We start from the raw sequence: 23,682 nt of genomic DNA, 5'->3' as shown, positions 1-23,682 counted from the left end.
TTCTTTTCATCAATGCCCGACCAGTGCCACTTGTTTGACAATCAGAACCAGTTCATTTTATTTTTGTTTGTGAGAGTTTCACAATTCGACGTGTACTTTGGCAAAAGATTTTATTCTAATAACAATGTTTCCTTACGAAGCCGTAGTGTTTGCTCTTTGCTTCCGACACGTCAAACAGGAGTTAACGGCACGTAGTAAGAACCGCGGACGTCTAATACTTCCCTCCGGGGAATAAGACGAAAGAATAAATCGAAGAAAGAGAGGAGGAGGAGCGGAAGGATAACGGTAGAAGGTTTTCTTACTACTTAAATTTGCACGAGCGAGCAGAGCAAAGACGTCTCTCTCTCTCTCTCAAACTTCTTTTCTTTTTTTTTTTTTTTAGGCTCTTGCGTCTCCTTCGGAAATTCGTCGCGCACGATAAAATATTAAAGTACTCGCGGCACACGCAGAACGACGCGAGATATTACGCAGTTTCGCAAAATTACTGTCACGTCCTCGGCGCGATCCTCGTCGCCCGATATCTTCCCCAGCGCGTTCCGCGCGCGCAGTTTTTCTTATATCGCATTTACATTTTCTTGTATTATAAGTCCCCATTTTGTGTATTATTCTTTCTGTTACTCTCACGATAGTCGCGCGTACGTGTGTGTGGTACAACACGTAGGATAATAGAATAGAATAAGATAGTGGAACGATGTATTTTAAATTTTAAGATCAAAGAGTTCTCTTCCGAGAGAGAGAGAGGGAGAATGTACCGAAGTATTCCGCGAGCACACTTTATAACCGATGTCCGTCCGCGGTATATATTTATTCGCGGCAATTCGTTTGCATATTCAAGAGAATACATCACACGTGTCCGGAAGAAATAAAACCTCCAAAAAAATTATATTTATAGAAAAACAAGTGTGTTTCGAAAAGCAATTTTTTTCTCGATAAAGAAATTTAGTAATATTTTTTTAATACGTGTAACAACGCGTGTGTGTGTATTGTTTTTTTTTTGTTTTTTTTATACAAACGCGGTTTGCACGCGCAAACTTTTATCGGAGGTTTTTTTCGGAGAGTGAAACAACAAGTAGGTTTTTGCACTCGGTGTAATTTCGATAATTTTGAAACGTTGCCAGAACTCGGTCGGAAAATTGATTTGTCGAAACAAAACACGCGGAAACGTCGTATTCGACATTTTTGACAAACTTCTCGCGAACTGCAAAATTTTGTCATTTTCCATTATCTAAAATTACTTTGGTAGCTCCGGAAGACGCGCCGCTCGCTTTGCATTTTAGGTCACGGCGAGTATAGTATTCCCGAAATAGTATCAACATTAATGTTTCCCGAAATTATGTCTTCGCATAATATTTACATACTGTTACGGGAAACGCACAGTCTTAGTGATATTGTGCGCTGCGCTCTGGAGCTCGCATTTTAAAGAGTTTCCGGTAATTCTCGTGCACATTCTCGCTCTATTTAGTTCGCTCGCGCGTCCTCGCGAAGATACCACCAGGTATTTATCGCGTTATCGCACCCATTCAGACACGCGGCGCTTTTCGGAATCAAAATTTATATCGCGCGAATCGCGAAGCGAGAGTCGTCTTTTCGCGCGAATTTCGCGCGTTTAACTTTGCGACCAACTTGCCGAGTGCAACTTCCCCAGGAAATCGCGTCAAACTAACACACTGCGACGACAAGAAACCGTCATTAACCTTCTCTAATGAACTTTTCTGCATCATCGTGTCGCAATTATGTTGCCGCATTTACGATTTGATTCTATCTCTTGCGTTGGTCTCTTTTTCTTCTCTCTCTCTCTCTCTCTCTCTCTCTCTCTCTCTCTCTCTCTCTCTCTCATCCGATTTTCTCCTCCGATTTTCGGAGCGTGAAAAGCGGACACAGAACGAGAGAGAGAGAGAGAGAGAGAAAGACTGTTGACTTTCGAGGAGAATGTTTTGTAAATAAATTAAATGCACGGAAAATTTTCTATGTGTGAGTTTTTTTTCTTTTTCTGGCCCGCGACCTCAATAAGTCAAAATTTCCACCTCGCAAAACTCGCAATCATCCTCGGTTTACGAGACGCGTGTTTTACACGTCACACTAAAATAACCAAAATGGCAGATTTCAGAAATGCAATTTATTTGCGAGAAGTGTCTTAATTCTATTTTAAAACTAGAGTGTGTTTGAAATATTAATAATCTTTGCATTTAAAAAGTAGGCAATTAATTTTTGGTGATTGATATTATCTAAGTACGAAAGAAATAAAAAAAATAATAAAACACGTGTCTTTCAAATAACAAATAAAATCTTTTTTTCTGCTTACTCATCTGTCAAATTGACGGATCCGACAAAACTGCAACGAACAATGTTCCAATTTTGATTGTCTGGTGGATAATTGAATCTAAAACATATAAATTGCATTCTATTTTTTCATCCTCTAATACATACATTCGACCCTAATAAGTCGAGCATCTGTCAGTTGTAAAAAAAAAAAAAGCTTGTCGTTTCAATTGAGGGCTTTCGGACGCTACTTGTTTAACACCGCGAGGTTGAATTCAGCCCGAAGATTCACGAGATTGCGCCGAGATGAGGAGAGTCGCGTATTTTTTTTCTTCCTCACGGCGAGAGAAACGCGCGACTTGACGACTACAATTTGCAGCGCGCGCATTCAAAGGCGGCTACTTGTCCTATTTGCGACGAGCGTCTGTCGCTTGTGCCACTCGTCCTCGTCGTCGTCGTCGTCGTCATCGTCGCTACCTCTCGCATTTGCCTTTATCGTAATTGGCGAGGCGAGAAAGCGGACTCTTCGGGTGCTGCTGCCGATCGGCGCGAAGCTTGTTAACGAACTATAATTATCGCTCGCGCTGATCGTCTTTTTTTTTTCTTTTTTTTTCTTTTTTTGCTTTGCGCGCGCGTCGCAATAAAGCGATCGAGATAATTCAATTTCGTAGCCGAGAGTCTCCGGGAATTATCGTCTTCTCGCATCATCACGACGAGCAAGCAGATCGCTATTCAAAGCGCGGGGCACGTATTCGTCCGCGCTTTCAGCGCGAAAAACTCCCCGGAGCAAGTCGTCAGCAGTTCGAGACGTCGATTCTCGAAGTCTGCATAAGCCGTCACCGATCGCCGTTATGGAATCGGGTTTTGGCCTGAGATCCGCAAGTCGGGAGCGGAATTTTTATACGATGAGACCGGGAAAACGCGTGCCATTTACTCGGAACGTTCCGCTGTATTTCCCCGTTTCCGTTACTTTGACTGCCGCTTTCTCATGTTTAATTCAGGATTTGGACGTTGGTCGCGTCGATATAGACGGGAGTGTACTTTGGCGATTCCCGTCTCGTGTGAGTTCGCGTCTCCTTGTCTCTCCCGTTCCTCATTCTCGTTTCCGCGTGTCTTCGTAATGGAGTTTTACCATCGAGCTTTATGTGCACACACACACACACGTCCACCGAAAACGAGAATCTCGCATTAGTTTGTAGATAAAAATCGGTTAATTCTGCGAAAATTTCATTGCCGTCACTTCTTTCTCTCTCTCTCTCTTTCTATCAGACGCGGGAATCTCCAATAATTGAAAAATAGATTCCTCCGCGCACGCGCTCCCGGAGGATTCGCGTGTAGTGTCAAGAACTGATTACACGGTTGAGAACGAGGTTGTCGGAAAGAGGAGGAAGAAAGATAGAGGAAATCGGGGAAAGTGGTGGATGGGGAGGGGGCGGGAGGATCCGCAGAAGAGGGCAAAAAGTAGACGAGAGAGACAGAAAGAGAGAGGGGGCGAAAGATATGACAGTGGAAGTTTTGATTCGTAAAGTGCTCCGGCGTATCGTTAATTATAAGCAAACAGTGCCGAGTTCGGCCTCGCAATTAAAACGGAAATGCCCGATAGATCCTATGAGTGCCTTCGTCGTAGTCGTCGACGAGACGACGACGACGACTACGACTACGACATCGACATCAATTTCGTTCATTACGAGCTTCAATCCCCGATGTGACCCGCGACGCTCGGGTCCGATCGTTTTAATAGCGCGAACTCCTCCCGCGTCGGTCGTCGAGAAAAATCATCGCGCGTTGACAAAGACAGCGCTTGAGTGCCTGTCGGGGAGATTCTTTTTGCGAGTTCAGCTTTCTACGTCGTTCCCCTCCCGCCCGAGTCGACGACGCTTTGTCTCCGTCAAAGAGGTCCGTCCCCGGTCCTTGTCTTCGAGAGCTTCGATATACAGAGCACGTTTAAACTCAGCTCTCGGGAGTTCGATGTGTTTCTTCTCGATTACGACGGGCTCATTGGTCAATTTACAGTCGATATTTCCTCGACGGAAAACCGATCTCGGGAATCACCGAGACGCGGTTTTTCCACAATCTCTCTTTTACACAGAGCGACGGCGCGGCGGTGTAAAAGGTTATTTCAAAAAGGTTATTTCGTTGCTTCGTTTGATTTTTTTTTTTTTATTTTTATTTTTATTTTTGTTTTTTCCTCGTTGAGATCTCCGCGGACGAGTATAAAAGTAGAATAAAAACGCAAACGAAACGTTACGTTAGTCGCAATGTAAGCGTTACATTTCTCGATCGAGAGACACAAGGTTCTCTTTGAAGAGAGAGAGAAGCGCGTTTCGAAGATGTCAGTTGCAATTTTTCAAACTGGCGCGTTACACAACCGATCGACAGGATTCGCACAGGAGAAACAGATGTACAAAAACACACAGACAGACAGACACACACACACACACAAGCACAAAAACAAAACAAATAGTCAGTCAGTGTCAAACAATTTTTAGCGAAGCGGATATAAAAATGGCTTTGAGTCACATAAAGCACGTGACAGGAAGCTTATTGTACAACAATACTGTTATGCAATCGCTATCACTGCGCACGCAGGCAGTTTAACAGAGGCGCCGTTTTTGTGTTTTTCCTTCTTTGTGTCGTCGTTTCGCGAGTTTTATTGACGAAATAATGCACGGCATCCAATGCAGGTATCAATTATTCTTTATGCAAGAGGAGTTTCAAAAAACTAATCTGCGATCGATAATTTTAATTTAAACCAAAAGAATTAAGCCCCGATTAACGGCTCGGACGGATGTCGATAATAACGAAAAAAAAAAGGCAAATTGTTTATCGCACTCTCGTTAATTATTAAATACCTCGTTACGCGTTGGCTTATTTTGCCTTTTTAATTAATTATTAATTTCAGTTTCTTTCGGACAGACTGTTGGCGTCGGTTGATGTTCCATTTTGTAGCAATTTCCTTGGATTTTCCGCAAGACGGAAGGACTCCGACGGGGATCCTCATTTCGCCATGCGCTTCCCGGCCGCCTCTCTCTCTCTCTCTCTCTCTCTCCAAATAAATCGCCCATCCCTTCCGCCGAAAATATATTTCCTGTAGGCAGCTGCCGCCGTTTGTTACTTGTAGGGCACGATTGAAACGCAAAGTTTCACATTGGATGAGGAGTGGTGATATGGCCCCGAGGTAACTGGCCGGGAAAAAGAGGTATGAAGAGAGGGGAGTGTAGGGAGGATTACATTTCGCATTCATGGAATTCCATCGAGGCCGCGTAAATCAAAAGTTCGAGAGCGTATATATATAAGCGAGAGAGCGCGCGAAGAGCGAAACGTAGCGAAAACGCGGAACCGGGAGAGATCACCGAGGAGGAAGCGGCGGAATGGAAGGGTCGTGTGTTCAATGCGTAAATATACACGTTTCGCGTGTGTTTCCCCTCTCCGCGTTGCTTACGCATCATTGCGCCATCCGTGCTTGTTTTCTCTGCATTGCGCGCGGCAATATCGTCGTGACAATCGAAGCGCGCGAAGGAGAATGTCTCTCTCTCTCTCTCTCTATCTCTCTCTTTTTTGCGAATGGCGACAATAGCGTCATAATAGAGGAAGATGAACACGCTCTTACGTGTGTGTGTGTGTGTGTGTGTGTGTGTGTGTGTGTGTCAGCGACGAATATACTTCACCCATGGAACAAATAAGAGATTTTTTATTTATACTTTTTTTCTGAATTTGTATCCTCCTAATTTGTCAATACCGCGTGTTACAATATTATGCGATATTCATACATTTGTTTATACGTTTAATAATACATCAAAAGAGATTTTACATATTTATGACTACGGATCGAGTTAGTTTTTTATTAAATGCCGGAGATATCTATAACGAAAAAATAATATTAGCACAACAGAGGAGAGAATTTATTGAATGATAAAAGCTAACTAAAAAATGCATTTCCAAACAAATTTTACAAGATTGATTTTTTACCGTCCGACTAGTTTATTTATTGTCGCTGAAACAACACATCGCGTATTATTGCGTATATTTTTTAATGTCCTACATTGTTGTCGCGTATCCATTTATGTAGCGTTTTTAACGGATTATACGATTTAATGGATTTAATTTGCGTGTGTAATTTCGTTGCAATTACACGCAGAAAACGACAAACAGTGCGCGGTTTTTAAAAGCATTGTTTGAAAGAAATAAAAAAAAAAATAAAAAAAAAATAAAAAAAAACAATCCTCCCCGGCGGGGAATCGAACCCCGGTCTCCCGCGTGACAGGCGGGGATACTAACCACTATACTACCGAGGACCGCTCGGTAGTCAAGCTCACTTTGCGAGTAACTACTTGAAGCAATAGAATTTTTTAATCAAAGTTGCAATTTTCACAATAAATGTTTTATGTTTGTGTCAGTTGCCTGATTGGAGAATCAATCTAACTATTGAACCGTGGATTAACAAAAAAAAAGTCTGCCGGAAATCGGGTTAATGTTTACACACGTTCGAGTTAATTATGTAAACGAAATTCCGCTCCTTTAATATTTAAGTTTTATTAGGAACACCCGTTTCTCTCTTCAAAAGAACTTTTTTACGCCGCTTGTTGAAGCTCGACGATCTTGTTTCAACTGCTGGATTTAGGGGGTTCGGTGGAAAGTATCGCCGGGAAAGAGAAAGAGAGAAAGAGAGAGAGTAATGGTTTATCCTGGACATCCAAAGTAGACACGATAAAGTTCAAGTGCCACCTGACGAAAGTTTCGGGCTTCTCACAGGCGCTTCGCTCGATATACAGACGAGGGAGAGATTAAAGGCGGATTGGCATGTGCATTACCTACCTACTTGCGCCACGCCTTCCGCCACTTCTCTCCGGTTACACAATTTGTTCGGTGAATATATTTCGCCGCGAGAGATCGCGAGAACGGGATAGGGGGAGGAAGAGATCATCGACGTCTCGCTGATTCGAGAGCGCGCACTCGAGAACGCCGACTGGAAAACAAACTTCCCCCTCGGGAAACGATATCCGCTTCCCCTCCACTCGGTAAACAGCGGTCTGCCAATTAACTCGAGCACCGGACGTGATTAGAACACATTGGATGAAGAAAAAGTAGCGGATAAAAGAAAAATTTCACGGTTTTATGATTCTCCTTTTTTTTTGTTTTTTTTTTGTTTTGTCGTTACATAAATTTCTTGATTTCCGATTTGTTCTACCGAACATACGTCGCGGATGTTGCGCCGCGTCGCTGTACATAATATTTTATGCAAAACGTGACATTTAAACACAGGTACCCCGATAACTGCACGCTTTGATACACGCGCGTAAACCTCACAATTAATTTGATATGAACTGAATTTCCGTTTCCGCAAAACTCGGCCAGCCGACAATCGCGCTGCGGTCGCGCGCGACACATCGTGTCGAAAATTTCGCTCGTTGAATTATAGAACAATTAATATACATACATATAGACACACACAATATCGATATCGCGCGCGCATAATGTATGTAGCGCGGATTATAATAACGCGGAAGTCACTTCCCTCCCGGCGAAGATTCCGCAAGGCGCTTCTCTCTTGCTCGCTTTCGGTGCGCGGCGGATTCGACCACAATAGCGGCGCGGTATATACGTTCTGCTTCGAGAATTTGCGGTCGCGCGCAAACGCGTAATTAGTTTAAACCGAGTAACGTGGTAATTAAGCCGGTTTAACTCCTTTATCACGAGGCGAAGCGCGGACCCTCTCTTCTTCCTCTCTCCTCGTAGAGCGTGTCTACGTTAGCTCGCATCGTATCTCGGTTGTGTCTCTGTGGCTTCCCAGTTTATTCGCTTCCGCCGTATTACGCGTTTCCGATTTACAAGCTCCGCTTCTCGAAAAATTCCCATTGGCCGCGCGCGTTCGCTTCTTCGGGAGCGGGACCATCGGCTTTGCATCGAGGACGGAAAAAGTAGCACAGCCGGCGAATTAATTATAATTTCGTTTAAAAAACTGTACGTTTAAAAAAGCCGCACAAAGGAAAAATTTCGCGTGAGCCGCTTTTAAATTCCCGTCTCCCGATCGAGAGATTCGTCGCGTAATCGCAATATCCGTCTGTGTCGCGCGTATAAAAATGTTTCTTACGAATATAGGAATCACATCCGCGAAAACTCTGCTCGAAATATTATCGTACGAACACGGTCTCTTGTTGCTTGGGAAATTCTTGGAGAGAATAAAACGTTTCATTTTCTACAACTTCGAGAAATTCACCAACACCGAGATATCCACCTGTACACGGTGAGATTTCGCCGGGGTCGAGAAATTCTCTCGCCCGGGTATCGGAATTAGCAGGGAACAAAGGCAAGGCGAGCGCACGCGGCCGTGAAACGTCAGTCGATGTGAGAGAGAGGAAGAGAGAGAGAGAGCACGGCCAGAATAATACGTACAATAGCGCGCTTAGACGGCAGGCAAGCAATTCTGGAGATTAAACCCGGCCATATCTGTAATTGACTCCCCGGCACATCCTTGGCTTTTCATTATTCAGCTACACGAGCCCCGAGACTTTTCCAGCCTCGAGACTATCTTGAGCGAGAGGAAAAGGGGAGAGGAAAAGCAGCGCCGCCTCATCCTGTCGATTAGTACTCGTCTGAAAACGCCTTTGATCTCGATCTTCTAACGGACTCGGCGATAATACCTTCTCAGACTTTCATCGTCTGTTAATCGCGGTGTAAGTGAATTCCGTTCATCCCTTCTTTCCTCCCTTTCTCCCTCCGGATATCCGTTCGCGGGCTTTTTCACTCAGACAGTCGGCATTTTTTCAAAAGGACACTTGGAGTCGTATGCACGTGACTGATGTTACCGACACAAAAGACGTCAAACGTCGTTAGCGATACAAAGACAAATATAAAAAAAAAAAAAAAGAGAGATTGTCAGATCTCAATAAACGCGTTTAAATCTTTTTTGTCTATTGTGCGAAAATAAATTCTGAAACTACTAATTGCTCGCGGGTAACAGCAGACAGGTCCAGTACCTTTTCAACGACGCGTATCATTGGGAAACGCACGCGCGACGTCGCGCTGCAAAAGCCAGCAATCGCGGCCGGATGCATCCCCGAAGCGACGCGACGAGTTTGCATGGTTCGCGCCCGAGAGAGTTCATAAATTTTTACGAGAAATTTTATGAGCCTTATATTGAGGTACACGACGAGCTCTACGGCTCGGTTCTCCGTCGTCCTCGATATATCTAGTGACACGTCGTTTAACAAAATTCACAAGCGGCGCGCGCACACACACAAACACGCATACACACACACAGGGTATTTTACGGGACGAGGCATCGAATTTCGATATTACCTCGGAACACTCTCGACAAGACCCGTCCTTTGTCTCACTTTTACTATGCACCTGGTGTACACCTCGAAGAGACACGCGCGCGTCGACGACAGCCGTCGGGCGTTTTTTTTAAACCGCGCGGTTTTGTTTTGTTTTCTGTGTTACAGGTGCCAGGAGTGTCCCGTGGTGAAGCCTACGTTCCTCTGCGGAAACGACAATCGCACGTACAGCTCGCCGTGTCGTCTCGAATACCACAACTGCATTCACCATACCTCCGTCCACATTGCCTGCAAGGGTTTTTGTCCGTGCAAAGGTAAGAGAGAGAGATAGAGAGAGAGAGAGACAGAATAATACGTTTGTCTCGCGCGCGAGTTTAAACCGAGATCACTCGGTTTAATCTCGGATGCGCTGTTTACAGGAGAACCACACCGAGTTTCAAACTATTTCAATAAGTTGCACACAGTGTTGATGCTATCACTCTTCCGCCGCAAGCGTCTTTGCGCGATTCACTTCTTCTGTGTGTTTCGCAGCCTTTGTATCGTTCCGTTTGAGAAAAAAAAAAAAAAAAGAAAAAAACGATTCGATATTCAAGTTTTAATACGCGTACATTTGTACGAAAGTTTTCCTTTGGCGCGATGATCGTTCTTTTTTTGCGCGCGTGTCTTCTGTGAAAAAGTTTTTTAAATCCGGAACCGGAGAATTTTGTTTGATAAAAGCTGCTTTTAATATCATTCAATTATATATAAATATATATCAATTTTGAAAGTTTTTGCTTTTTTTTTTCAATAAAGGGCTTTTCATAAAATTAATATCTCTTGATCAAAAAATTTCTCTGTATTTTTAATCAACTTTTCAAGCTTTCTCTCTCTTTATATACATATATATGTGTGTGTGTTTGTGTATATATATATATATATATTTGACGTCAACGTCAAAAATAAATGCAAAAAAATATTATTCTGCGAAAAATAGTGTTTGAGGAAAAAATATGTTTACACCACGCGCGTGTATGTGTGTGTGTACGTACGCGTTTATTACACAACTTCGAAAATGTCGATAAAATATAAAAGATAGATAAGCAACGGGGGAAAGTTTGCGTGTAATAACAGAAGTTTAATTATGTTTTGAATTTTTGAGCTCTCGCGCAGAAACAGTCTATTTGTTACAGAGTTCTCTCTCTTTCGACAATATCAAATAAACAAAGCTCTGTAATATCAATTTTTTCGACAACTAACCTCGACATATCGATACTTTTAAATATTACATAAACGTTAATAAAAGATGTAGATCAAATTTGCAATGCTATTTACACCAAATCCGATTAATTTCCGTGCGTTATTGTATATGTAACGATACAACAGAGTATAGTCGGAAATGCGGTTTATGCACATTCTCTAAAATTCACATAGAACCGATGAGCGTTATTTTACAGAAGAGGAAGTTAATATTCAAACCGTGATCGCTCGCGGGTAGCGGATTAAAACGACCGAATAAAATCTAGAAATCACGGAAGAGGATTCTCTGACGCGGGGAATTACAGAGATTTTTGTTATCGCGAGAATTTTTTTACGACGAGACGCGCGTATGTGCACCGGAAAATCTCTATCTGGACTGTGTAGCGCGCGCTGCACGTCGATCGCGCGTTGAAAGGTAAAATAAAACGTAAAACAAAACAAAACAAAAAAAAATAAACCGTCGATGACGACTTGCAAAACGGGTTTGTGACTTAACGCGGCGAGATCAATTTATAAGCATATTCATGTTCGGATGTGTTGTTGTGTGAGTTTCATACAATGGCGGGCGGCGTTTGCTCTCCGCCTCGACGACACGCGGACCTTCCATGAATATTCATAATTGGTGGTTAGAACAATAATGCCGCTGTTGGGCATACAACGCGATGCACTTCGGCAAACGTTAAGTCGAATCGCGTGAATCATCGTTGAATTGGAAGAATAAACAAGATCAGAAGCAATTGTATTTGCGAAATTGCGATTTGCCATTTATTCTTGACGCGCGCGCTTACCTTCATATTATGATTTTCATGTAAGATAACGACTGTCCCAGTGTGACCAAATATTTCTTAATTGAAAATAACGTAACAAAACTCTCTTTTATATAAAGTTAGAAATTATTAATTAAAAATATATCCTATGTTAAAAAATTGAAATAATTGAGACACCGAAATTGTTACAATTGATATATTTAACAATTACTTTTTTATTAAACGTGATCATTGGGACACTTATCTCAGAAGTTTAGAAAGGATGGAAATATCATCAGAGAGGAACGTGAAATGTGTGTATTTTCACTTTGTAGCTCGACGCGTGGTTTACTTTCATGGAAAATTTGTTATGCTGTTAATTCGAGGAGAAAGTGAGCGTTGCAAATTTTACTTAATGCTTTTCGATGCTAATGGAAAAATTCACGAGCGAGATTTCAATCATTCAAAATTACTAGCTTGTTGGTTGAAGAGGAGGCGATAATGAAACTTTATGGAATAATCTCGATAGAGTCATTTGTGTATTTTGTTGTCGAAATTTTACAACAGCGGTGTATTATATGCAACAGAACGACGGAATTAATTTTGGATAGGTTTTCTTTTCGTCGTGGCTTTGATTGATTCGCACAAAATCAGATTTGATTTCGAGGATGATATAATTATATTATATTTGTTCGTCGCTCGCGCGCGCGATTCGCGTTTTAAATCTCATGATGTGGGACACAATGAGATATTATCGCTTTCACGATCTAACAGTTCGCACAACATGTTCGTGGCGAATATCGATGCAATTATCTAGATATATGCCGTTGAAGTCTATCGCGTTTGCAGTTGAACAGGTTCTCTGCGAAAAAATTCCGCAAAAAAAACGACGCGAAAAAAAATGCTTTGTAGTCATTCGTAAAGATTTTAGTTAAATTACGTGTTTCTGACGCGATGATAATTTACAAATGACACAAAAAAGAGATAACGCGACCGGATTTATTAGAGAAATAATTTATAGGTATGTAAATATTAAAGAAGTCAGAAATTATTAGATGCGTGTCATATTCTTTTCTTTTGTCAAGATTGAAAGTTTTGTATTATTTGTTTGAAAACGCGTGACGAAATAAGTGTTTTGTATCCTCGCTCGCTGTTTTCAGCCGTTAAAAAAAAAAAAAAAAGATTTCGAGAGCTTGTTATCCGAACTTTGTTCGATTCGTAGCTTTTCTCGACATAATCGGGTTGTGTAACAATTTGCCTGTTTTCCCGACGGAAGAGAATCGACGACGGGATCGGAAACTCGCGTCGTCATCCTCGTGCCGCGTTCGAGGAGAAAACTTGGCGTGTGTGCAAGCCTCGCGGAAAAATCCCACTCGGTGCGGATGGGAAGGGAAGTGGCGTCTCGCCGTCGAAAACTGCAGTTGGCTTTTCGATTTCTGACGTGCAATTTGTCGGCAGTCGCGCTCGAGTTGATTCGGGCTAACGAACCAAGTATTTTCGACGCTGCATCGTCGCCGGGTGCGAGGGGAAAGAGCAGGAGACGAAATGTAATTTCGCCCGCGACTTGCAATCAGTGTGTGTATGTGTGTGTGTGTGTGTATATGTCTGAGTGTGCGCGGAGAGGAGGAAAAAGTATATTAATCAGGCATAAATTTCATTTAATTTTTTTTTTTTTTTTGCTCGCAGTCACCGACCTGCGAATGTATTCGAAGAAGATGCAGATGCAGAGAAAGAAGACGCTCATGGACAAAATGGGCCGCAACCATGACATCACTCTCACGCCTCGCGACTTCAATTACGACAATCATCACTACCAGTACCTCAAGTACACAAAGCGCGGCAAGGTGAGGTTTTATCTTCGTCTTCTCGAGCTCGCGTGCGCACCGGAGAAAACGACACGGCGAGAATATTTTTACATTTATCGTGCTCTCGAATGGAAATGTATATATTTCCTTGTGCCAGACGATACATCTTATCGGATGTACATGTGCATTACATATCGTGACGCGCGAACTACATAGCGATATATACATATGTATATAAGTGATTTGTATCTGTCGCGTGTTCTCTGACGCGCGTGTCATACGTAATTGTTCTTGATTTTTGAATATTTCTCTCTTCAACGAGCGAAACTGATGGCATCGTCTTACTAGTGTCGAGAAATATTTAGACGACACGAGAAATATCGCGTAGAAGTCGCGGCGTTGTGATTTATTTGTAACATTCCAATTTTCGACGAGAGAGAAAGAAAGAAACGGGGCATTTTCTTCGCCGTAGATTTCCATAAAAATGAATCATAGCACGTACGCGCGATTTAAAGGAGGAACATGAGTTCGTATTTTATAGCCTTTGTTATCTTTAACTCTTTTACACACAGATATATATATATATATATATATATATTCGTGTATAAAATGGTATATGCTCGAACGGCTCTTTTTAAATCTATTTTCAAAAAACTCGATATTGATTATTTTACCAGTAACTTGTTTTTCAGAATCATCTATACGGTCTCTTGTCAGAAAATATCAAACAAAATTTGTTGAAGGGTCCGAATTAAGGATCGTCAAAAATGTTGCAATTTTTTTATTGGTCGTGGAATCTGCTGTTTTTGAGGAAAATCGATGTTACATCGCTTCAAACATGTTTTATTAGCTCGTTTTCACAGAATGTTTCATTCGAAATAAATCAGAAAGACGTTCAAGTTGGAAATTGTTGATTAAATTTACAGGCTTCTGAAATTTACGGCCGACAGTTCTGGATAAGTGCGCAATTAATCGCCAAAGAATTTCGGTCGAGCGCGAGTTGTTTCCGGAGTGTGCAAAGCAGAGGATGCACAGACAGTGTATTTTTCTTACGAGTATAAAGAGTCTACATATCACGTTTACGATACTAACAATAAAGTGAGACCTATCCTTCGTGTAAATCGCACGGCGCTCTCTCTCTCTCTCTCCTCTCTCTTTCTTCTCTCCCTTTTCCCTTGAGTCGTTCTATCCGCCGATACGTTTTCTCTCCCTTATCGTTCGTCGGCGATTATCGATTCGCCGACCTGAAGAAAACACTGCTTTCGGCGTGGAAAATCGCAAGATCACACAGATAATGGGCTAGTTCAGCGAAACCTTTTTCTCGTTAGCAAGCAGCATTTTTTTTTAGAAAAAAATTACTCGCGCGATTTTTTCGAATTGTTTATCACAATCGGTCGAAATGACAGATTTCTGATTTCTTATTTTAACTGCAGAAATATTAAAACACTTAATTTTGTCCAGATGTAAAAAATCTTTGTCAAATTCTTGTGGCTGAAAATCGGTTTTTGTTGAATATTGAAATATATTAAGAAAAATAATAACAAGGAAAATTTTTTTCCTCGGTTGGCAGTAGCGATTAAACGTCTCGCATTCAACCAAATAAATTAGCTGCGCGATGTAAAATAAAAAATTTCAAATTGTTCCGGATATTAATGAATTAATTCAGCGGAGTGCGAGAGCGCACAAGACAGAGAAAGCACGTTGCTCTGTGAGAAGAGACATTGCTCATTATCGTATCGCAAGACGAGAGATAAAAAAAAAAAAAAAAAAAAAAACAATTTCATTCTTTGCTTAAAGCTTTGTAACGTAAGCGAGAGTTGCAGCAAAAAAACACTTGAATTCTTCAACTCGCGTCGTGCGTGAAATTAACATGGTTTTTTTTTTTCGAAACATACGTATTCAGACAATTCTGAAAGAAAACGCGCAAAAGGTTTTCTTTTGAATAATATTTGTTTTTTCATCTCTTCATGTTACATGAAAATGTTAACGTCACACGAGAGAGGGAGAGAGAGAGAGAGAGAGAAGCTGAAATTTTTATACGCGCTTTGCAAACTTGTTTTGCAAAAAAAAAAAGAGCATACGTTGCATTATCCTGACTTAATTTCGATTTTCCCTTTATACACTTTGTGTGCCGTGTGTGTTACACACTTTTCGCCGTTGCACAAAAGAACGCCCGCCGGTCCGCCGGCAATATCGTTGCCCCCCATCCTCCCCCTAAAGTGATACGCTTCATTCACGGTTTTTCGGTTCATTGCGCTTTTATTGATACCTACCTACACACGTACATATATATATAAAACGCAGTTTTCGAGACGCGTCGCTGGTGCACGCGTACATACATTTGGAAAAAATATTTTCTGATTTTTGTTACTCTCGTTTTTTTTTGTTTTTTTTTTTTTTGTGACACAGTCAGAACATATGTACATAGATGTATTTATTTTAATCGTAGATACACCTGTGCACAGAGAATAAGCATTCTCGCTCATTGTCAGCCCCGAAGCACTTACGCGTGTCGCGTCGAGTATTATTCACCTTCTTTGTAGTGCGCTTCTCCCATTCTCGCGATCTTATGATCTCCCCGAGGGAATTTATGAACGTAGCCGCTTGTGCTAAAAAGCAACGTCCAATATTGTAGCAACCATCGCCTGCAGCTCCCGCTATATCCTTCATCCTGTTATCCCGTGCATTACCTCTCCCCATCCCTCCTTCCCCCCGCGCTCGTCGATAAATATAGAATATAATATACCGTAAACGTGAATTTAGCCGAGCTGTGTTTGCGCGCGCAACATTCTAATATCGCTATATTTACAAGTATCGCGCGAGTACAATTTTTGTGATTTTTGTTTCATAGAGATGTTCGTATCAAGATAACGTATCGCGCATCAGTCGGGCGTCTTTTGTGCAATTGCAAAACTCTTTAAATTAATTCAATCTTTAAATTGCATTCATTTATTTATTACACAAGAGAAAACAAATAATTCTATATTAAAAAAGGACCGACAAGTGCGCGTTTGGAGTCGAATTCATCGCACCTATTGTTGCCTCTTTTCCGCGTTGCCGATTGGTTGGTTGGTTGATCGAGTCGAATCGAATCGGTAAGATCGAGAGAGTAAATAATGAAAGCGATTTTGAGACAGTTCGTCGTATATGTAGAGAAAATTAAAAACGTAACTAAAGTCACATGACAGGATAGAGTAGAAAAACAACACGTGAAAATAACGTGACTGTAATTTATATTATATATAACATTAAATAATACATATTATACATATAATTTATTATAATTATATATTAATAATATTATACTTTATATGTATTATATACATACTACAGTAATGTCACTGACCTCGGCCGCGCGGCCTTGGCGGGGTCATTGACCTCGGCCGCGCGGCCTTGGCGGGGTCACTGACCTCGGCCGCGCGGCCTTGGCAGGGCACTGACCTCGGTCGCGCGACCGTGGTGGGGAGGGATCACTGACCTCGGCCGCGCGATCGCGGCAGGGTCACTGACTGTAGTCACGTGATTACGATATGTGTGTGTGTATTATATATTGATATAGAATATTGTATAATATATATAATATTCTCTTTTTTACTCTTTTCTCTATCACATGACTTTAGTTACGTGTTGGTTTTCCATTCTCTCCTTTTCCTTTTATTTTTTGAGTTTGATTTTCATGCGTTATTTCTGACATCTCTCATATGTACATCATGTGTATTATATGGTTTGTAAGACTTATATACTAGCTGTCATCGCGGTGACAGGTTAAGTTTATTGGCACAACACGTTAAAATAAAAACAACAGCGTAGCGCTGTGTTGTGCTAGTAGATTAAAAAAATGTAACAAAAACAATAAAACTAAGGTAACAAGAATTGAATTGTAAGAAGGAAACAAAATACAAGCAAAAGTTTCTACGTGAAGTTAAGGACATGTGAGAGAAATATTTTTATGCGATTTCGATGAATCACAATAGGAGGAGATATCGAGCGACGTCGCGGGCGATTAATATTAACCGACAGACGCGACAGTTCCTGAAACAGTTCTCGTGTTCCGTCTAAACTACTTGCGCGCGTAAAAATAGAATTGCATTGTGATGCGCGCACACACACTGGGAGGGAAAGAGAGGAGATGGATGAGAAATTTTGCGAGAAAACTCGCAGTGACAAATCGATCGGATCGAACGCGGTCGATTGACCGGCATTATTTTAATAGCGATCCGCCACGTTACAGCCGATACGAGAGGCCGTACTAAAGCGGTCTAATTTATTTGGTTCGCGCGTCGCGCCGTGCGCCCAATTATTGGTACACGCCGATGCAAATGCACGCCGGCCGATATACGAATCGAACGCGCGTACGTGTGTGTATGTGTACGTGTACACACACATATATATATATCTATACACACATATATCCGTTTGGCGATCTCGTGAATTAAATTTCGGGTAGCCGTTAACCTCGACCATTTACTCCGGCCGCGGAAACGCAATTTTAAACTCGCGTTTGCAAATAAACATGGCATCGCGACGGACGTTTTTGCCCTGCGAAAATAAATTCTTCCCTTCTGTGGATTTACGCGCGGCGACGCGTACGGACTCGAAAAAAGAGTTATTTATGCGTAACCTTTGGCAAATCGCGTCCCTTCGGTCGCGTTTTCAATTTGTCATAGGAATCTTCCGGAAATTTTTGCGCGCAGCGCGTATACGCCACGTATATATATATACTCTCTGTGTGTGCGTGCGTTTGTGTGTGCGCGCACACACTCGAGATGAAACTTTCGCAGAATTTGACCGGAATATAATACAGTTTGAAATCTAATTTTGCCTGGTACTCTCCCCCAATCGAAGCGGATAACTTTTGCCGCGAGTTCAATGAATTTGCCGCTCCCCGGAGGGAGATTCGTCCCCGCGATATTAATGGGCACGGAATGTATTCGCCGGACCTTTTTCTCTCTTTTTTTTTTTTTTTTTGTGCATCGAGAAGACGGACGCGCGATAGCCAGCCGTACGTACATGAGGCTACACGAAAGATGTGTGTATGTGTGTGCGCGCACATCTCGATGAAAAGCGACGAGAAAACATCCATTGGTGCAAATAGCAGCGAAAACACCGAGCAAGAGAAATCGCTTTTAATGGAAGAAAAATACGAGACGCCAAAAGGGAGAGACCGTAAATCTGCCTCGCTTCAATAGCCGCCGGCTAATGGAAATCGCGAATTAACTCGTTCCCCCCGTTAGGTTTCTCTTAATTAATTGCGATTACTTATGTGTGTGCGTGCGTGCGTGCGTATGTGCGTGTGTGTCTCGCGCGCGCGACACACAATCTTATTTACTTTGAACTATATCCTGTATGTATATATATATACTGTATATAGTTTTACTGCGCTTTATGTACACCGCAGTGTGTACATGCGCCCGTGGAAACGCTTCGGATAATGCATCTCGAGCGTCATCCCCCATTTCGGAAGTTTCGTCGATGGTAAAAGTTAAAGAGTCTGACGCTAAATAAAATATCCTCCGTTCCGAGAAGAGAGAACGAGGGAGGACGAGGGTGTTAGAAAAATTCTTTGGTAGTCTGTGTCTCCTCACATCGACAAAGATCTCTCTTCCCCCTTCGAATTATCAAGCCGAGTAAGTCTAAATATTTGGACACTGTTTTTTTTTTTGCTCTCTCTTACGACGAGCACGCGTCGTAAAAATATTATTCCGCTCTTAGATGTCTTTCCTTCTCCTCCCCCTCTCGCGTGTGCCACTTTCGCCGATCTCGATAAAAGCGTCGCGACGCGCCTTGTCGTCGTGACGACGCTTATCTCGATTCGCGGTGCGTGCTAATCGAAATTCCGATGTTGACGATAACGATCGCATATTCATCATTTCGTGTGTTACATTGTCGTGACAGCGCAATCGTGTCTCACTGTACGTGTATTAAAGCTGTGGATCGATAGATGGATAGACAAAAAAGATATGTATTTAGTGTATTATTAAATACATATTACAATATCTTTTGGTATGACATTAATGTCGTACGACATATACTGTGCAATAACATATTTTACTTTTTTTTTTTTATCAATATTACATTTGTAGAAAATATCGAAAAAGTAAGTACGTCAGGCCTGTGCACTTTTTTCCCGTCGTAATAATTTCATATCAATTTTTTGTTTCCGTCGCCTTTCGGGTTATAAAGCAGATTTAATCTGCGCTTTCAATGACCATCGAAAATATTACGCCGCGTGATAATATTATTATCTCTCCGCGTTCCGAGACATCATTTTAATATAAAATAGCTCTCTCTCTCTCTCTCTCTCTCTCTCTCTCTCTCTTGTCAATATACTTCAATATGCCATCGGAATAATCGCTCGGAACAAATACGCGGATTATATGTACTGTAGATTGTATACGAATATTATCAGCATATCGAAATTTTATATTATTATTATTATTATTGCGTAATAGTATATTTAATGAAATATATGAATGTGCACTATCTCTTATACACGTACATTCGTTACGTTTTGTTATTGCATTCCGCAAATTCATTCGGCAAATTAGCAACATTTTAACGATATTTGTAATAATTCGATTGGTTGTACATTATTTTCCTATTTCAAAAACCGCGTCGGTACGAAAACACCCGTTTGATTTGACTCTCAGTTCGATCGTTGCGATAAGAAGAGAAAGGTGTTTGTGATTCGCTCTCCGATTTGAATTCATTCAAATTTCACGCAAGTCGATCGAAACCGAGCAGAACGCGAACGGCAGAAATTTCGGCTAGATTGCGATTAGCGAAGCCGCGGCTGTTATCGAAACGCGTGTTAATTATCGCGCTTGTATTCCGGATTAGTCGTTCGTCCCATGCGGACGTTTAAAATTGCGCACGCAAGACGGGAAAGGTCATTAGCAACGGACGATCCGCAGCTGCGGACGATCCGGGGTCGGGAGTTAATAGACTCGGGAACTTAGAGTTTCGAGATTAGCGTTACGTAAAAAACTCGCTGCATAAAAGTCCCGTTTCTTCTGCCTGCTCGGGTGACAAAAATCGAGCGAGACGATAAGAGCACGACGAGCTCAAGCTTGTTGTTGCGCGCGTGAGCGCTAAATGCGTCCCGTTGTGCCTGCTTCTGACCCGGCGAGAATTGATTTCGCAAGTTGTGCGAGAGATATATTTCAGCCGCAGTCTCCGCGCGATAGTCAGTTACATCATCATCTCTTCCGCGCGCTTTGTAACATTTGCTCGGGCGTGAATATCGAGAGTTGAAGCCTCACTGCTCCGTGTCAATGTTGAATTAACTTATTACGCGCGCATTGCACGTAAGCGATCTTAGTTCTCGCGTTGTTATCGTCTATGTAATTTACATGGCACTCGCGCGTTTGCATATTGAATTTCAAGCGCGCGAGTTACCGCTCTTGATAAAATCTCGTCCTTTGACGAACGCGTGCGCGAGAAGGTACGTCGTCCCCCCTTCCTGTCGCGAGAAATTCCCGTGAAACCTCTATTTTGCAAAAATCTTCAACGCGCTGTTTTCCGATTGTGCAGGAATTCCCCCGTCAGGATATGTGTTTTATTAATTGGTGTGAAATATTCTTCAGGGCCACACAGATATTTCCCATCGATCAAACATTAAGAGAAAAGTTCATACACGCAACGTGCAATTTATAGGATTCGAATGTTACATCGTTGCGCGTGAACTCGGCAAAATGTAATTTGTCCGATCCCTGACTATCGTTGGACCGGATTGAGTTAACCGCGTGGAGAGTACCACGTCGATACATGACGACGAGACGAGACGTGTCACTCGAGCGTAGCGAAGAGAGTCTTGGCGCGGCGTGTTCGCGCAAGGTAACATTATTATACAGTTCCTCGTCTGGCGACGCGCTTTACCCCTCGATCGATGGAAAGACGCTTCGTCTGGGGCTGCTCGAAAACGAGAAAGGGGAAGAGAGAGAGAGAGAGAGAGAGAGAGAGAGAGAGAGAGAGAGAGAGAGAGAGAGAGCGCCATGGGGGTAAAGGTCGACCAAAGAAACGGCGAGCCGCGGCGCTCGAGGGATACTCGTCTACGTCGTAAAGAACCCGACATTCGGATTTCTCCATTTCTTTTATATAGTGCGAAAATGAAAGGAAAAGAGAGACGAGAGAGGAGAGGATCAATCTTTATTTTGAACCCTCTCTAGATTACGGCTTAATAAGAAATGCATATATAGACCGGGGATTACTTCGGGATCCTCAGGAATAAAAACTGCTTCCGGTCGTCGTAAATTTTTTTTTTTTTTTTTTTTTTTTTCGATTTCGAGAACGAACTTTTTTTTCGCGAGGATTGAATATGATTTTCCGCGAGCACGTGACATCGCGAGACGAAACCAATAAAGATCCGATCTGTTCCGCTGGCTTTTGTCTCATTGGCCTAGTCTCGTGACAGGACGAACACACAATTTGAACTTCGTTCTAATCCCCCTTCGAAAATTTCAAAAAAATTCGATCAAAATGTCCGTTACTCGATTGCGAAACGTGTTTAAAATCGTTATTTACTTTTTACGTTTTTCTACTTAAAGTACTTTCGACAAACGCGCGCGCACACACGCGACGAGTTTCAAATACACCGACAGTATTTGATTTGTTTCGTTGTTCGGGAGGACAATAAGAAACGCGCTGCGCTTTGTGACGCAAACTGCACAAAGAAGAGACGAGAATGCAACTTTGCGAGAGAATATAGAAATTTGTTTTTATACTTTTTTCTCACGACGCGCACGCGTCGTATACCAACTTAAAAATGAAATTCCGGGGAAATCCCGGCACAAGCTGTTACCTAATTATTAATTGCACTCGGACACCGGCTCCCTTGTGAACAAGTTGACGCGAAATTTCAAGCCAGGCGTCGTAAAATTAAATCTCGCGACTCGATAAAATTGAATTTTCGAATTAGCAAAACGATTGTGTTATGCCGCGGTTACAAAAACTGTGATCGACATATCGATTGAATGTTTTTTTTTTTTTTTTTTTTTTTTCAAAGCTACGCGAAATATCAATTGCAAATCATTTGTACGTACATCGCGCGTCAATGTCAGTCTGGCTATAATTAATCGGACCTAGCTATTGAGGTTTAATGCGCGTGTGAGCGAGTGAGAGGCCGACGATATGATTAAACGAACTGGCAATCGAGAGATCATTCAACGGCTCCCGCCGTCAGTAAGCACGACCGAACGGCAATGACAGTAGAGAGCGTTGATTAACGAACTGATTGCAGCTAACGCAATTAATTATTACCTATCCGCACACGCGCTAGTCTGCGCATCGCTAGAAATTCTACGTACAATCAAACGCCACGCACGTGCGTTCGCTCATTTTTTTTTTTTTTTTTTTTTTTTTAACTTATTTAGCGAACCTTAGTTGAAATTCACGTATTGCTTCGAAGAGAAATAGATTTTACACGGATGGAATTGCCGATGCACGATGGCGGACATCACGTAAATATAGACCGACTCTGAATAAAAAGTTGCTGAATTCTTGTTAAACTCGCAAAAAAGGAATCAAATCTACGAGAGAGAGTTGCATACAAAAATATGTATATACGTGTATGTATACGTGTATGTTATATAGGATATCTGTGAAATTTTCAATTATAACAGAAAATTCGTGTATAATTTTGCAAAATTTTCAATAGTCACTAAGATATTAATTTCAATTAATACGAGCCCCCCACACTGTGTCAAAAAATCTCATTCTGACTGTAATAATTGATTTTAACTCTGTTAATTTCTTTAATTAATTCTTTGTATGTAAAGCGATACGCATAAAAATACTTGTTTGTATTTACACACATGTACCACCAGGGTCTTGCTGTCGCGAACAGATACGACGACAAGCATTTGATGAGCAATGAAGTCACGGACAAGACCCAGTCGCCGTTGAAGGCGCTGTACAACGCGCAGTCATCGTCCAGAAACGCCGATTGCCCGCCGTCGTCCAAGCCCGCAATGGCTAATCGCCTTTTGGATTGGTTTTCCGTCGTGAGGACGGAATCCAAGCATCGCCGTCAGCATCCTAAACCCAATCCCGCGAGAGGGAGAGTCGGACAGTGTAAGTTTCAGTTTTCTTTTATTTTTTCTTTCGACAAAAATCGTTCGGTAAACGTCAGCCGCACATATTTGTGTAAATATTTTCTCTTTTCAACTGGTTTCTTTTCAAGAAACTGTTGTGCTACATTGTCACAACGAGTTCTTTTGGACAGGAGATGTGCAGGAACAGGGGGAAGAGTCCACTTGATTCAGACTTAACAAGTCTTTATTTCAATCTTTTACAATTCTTCTTAGCAGTACGACGTCTTGTGAACTAATTCCGACGCTGTCTTCTCGCAGCGTCTTTTTA

General features: G+C 42.0%; 1 protein-coding gene and 1 non-coding gene across 2 annotated transcripts in view; one reads left to right on the top strand and one right to left on the bottom strand.

Annotated features, from left to right (window-relative positions):
* Window positions 1-23,441, top strand: part of LOC109854044 (proteoglycan Cow-like) — a gene marked incomplete at its 3' end in the record, with an annotated part of 86,094 nt that extends 62,653 nt beyond the window's left edge. Inside the window, exons 5-7 of the mRNA XM_020426737.1 lie at window positions 9,705-9,850; window positions 13,205-13,362; window positions 23,148-23,441. Of these exons, the coding sequence (XP_020282326.1) occupies window positions 9,705-9,850; window positions 13,205-13,362; window positions 23,148-23,441 (598 nt within the window). The remainder of the gene's footprint in view (window positions 1-9,704; window positions 9,851-13,204; window positions 13,363-23,147) is intronic.
* Window positions 6,483-6,554, bottom strand: Trnad-guc. The gene has a single exon. It is a non-coding gene; the product is annotated as a tRNA-Asp (tRNA).
* Window positions 23,442-23,682: the final 241 nt, after the last annotated feature.

This window comes from Pseudomyrmex gracilis, unplaced genomic scaffold, assembly GCF_002006095.1.
Source record: "Pseudomyrmex gracilis isolate BER0280 unplaced genomic scaffold, ASM200609v1 scaffold_58, whole genome shotgun sequence".
Taxonomy (NCBI): domain Eukaryota; kingdom Metazoa; phylum Arthropoda; class Insecta; order Hymenoptera; family Formicidae; genus Pseudomyrmex; species Pseudomyrmex gracilis.
The sequence above is the reverse complement of the archived record's forward strand: the minus strand, read 5'-3'. Positions and strand labels throughout refer to the sequence as shown.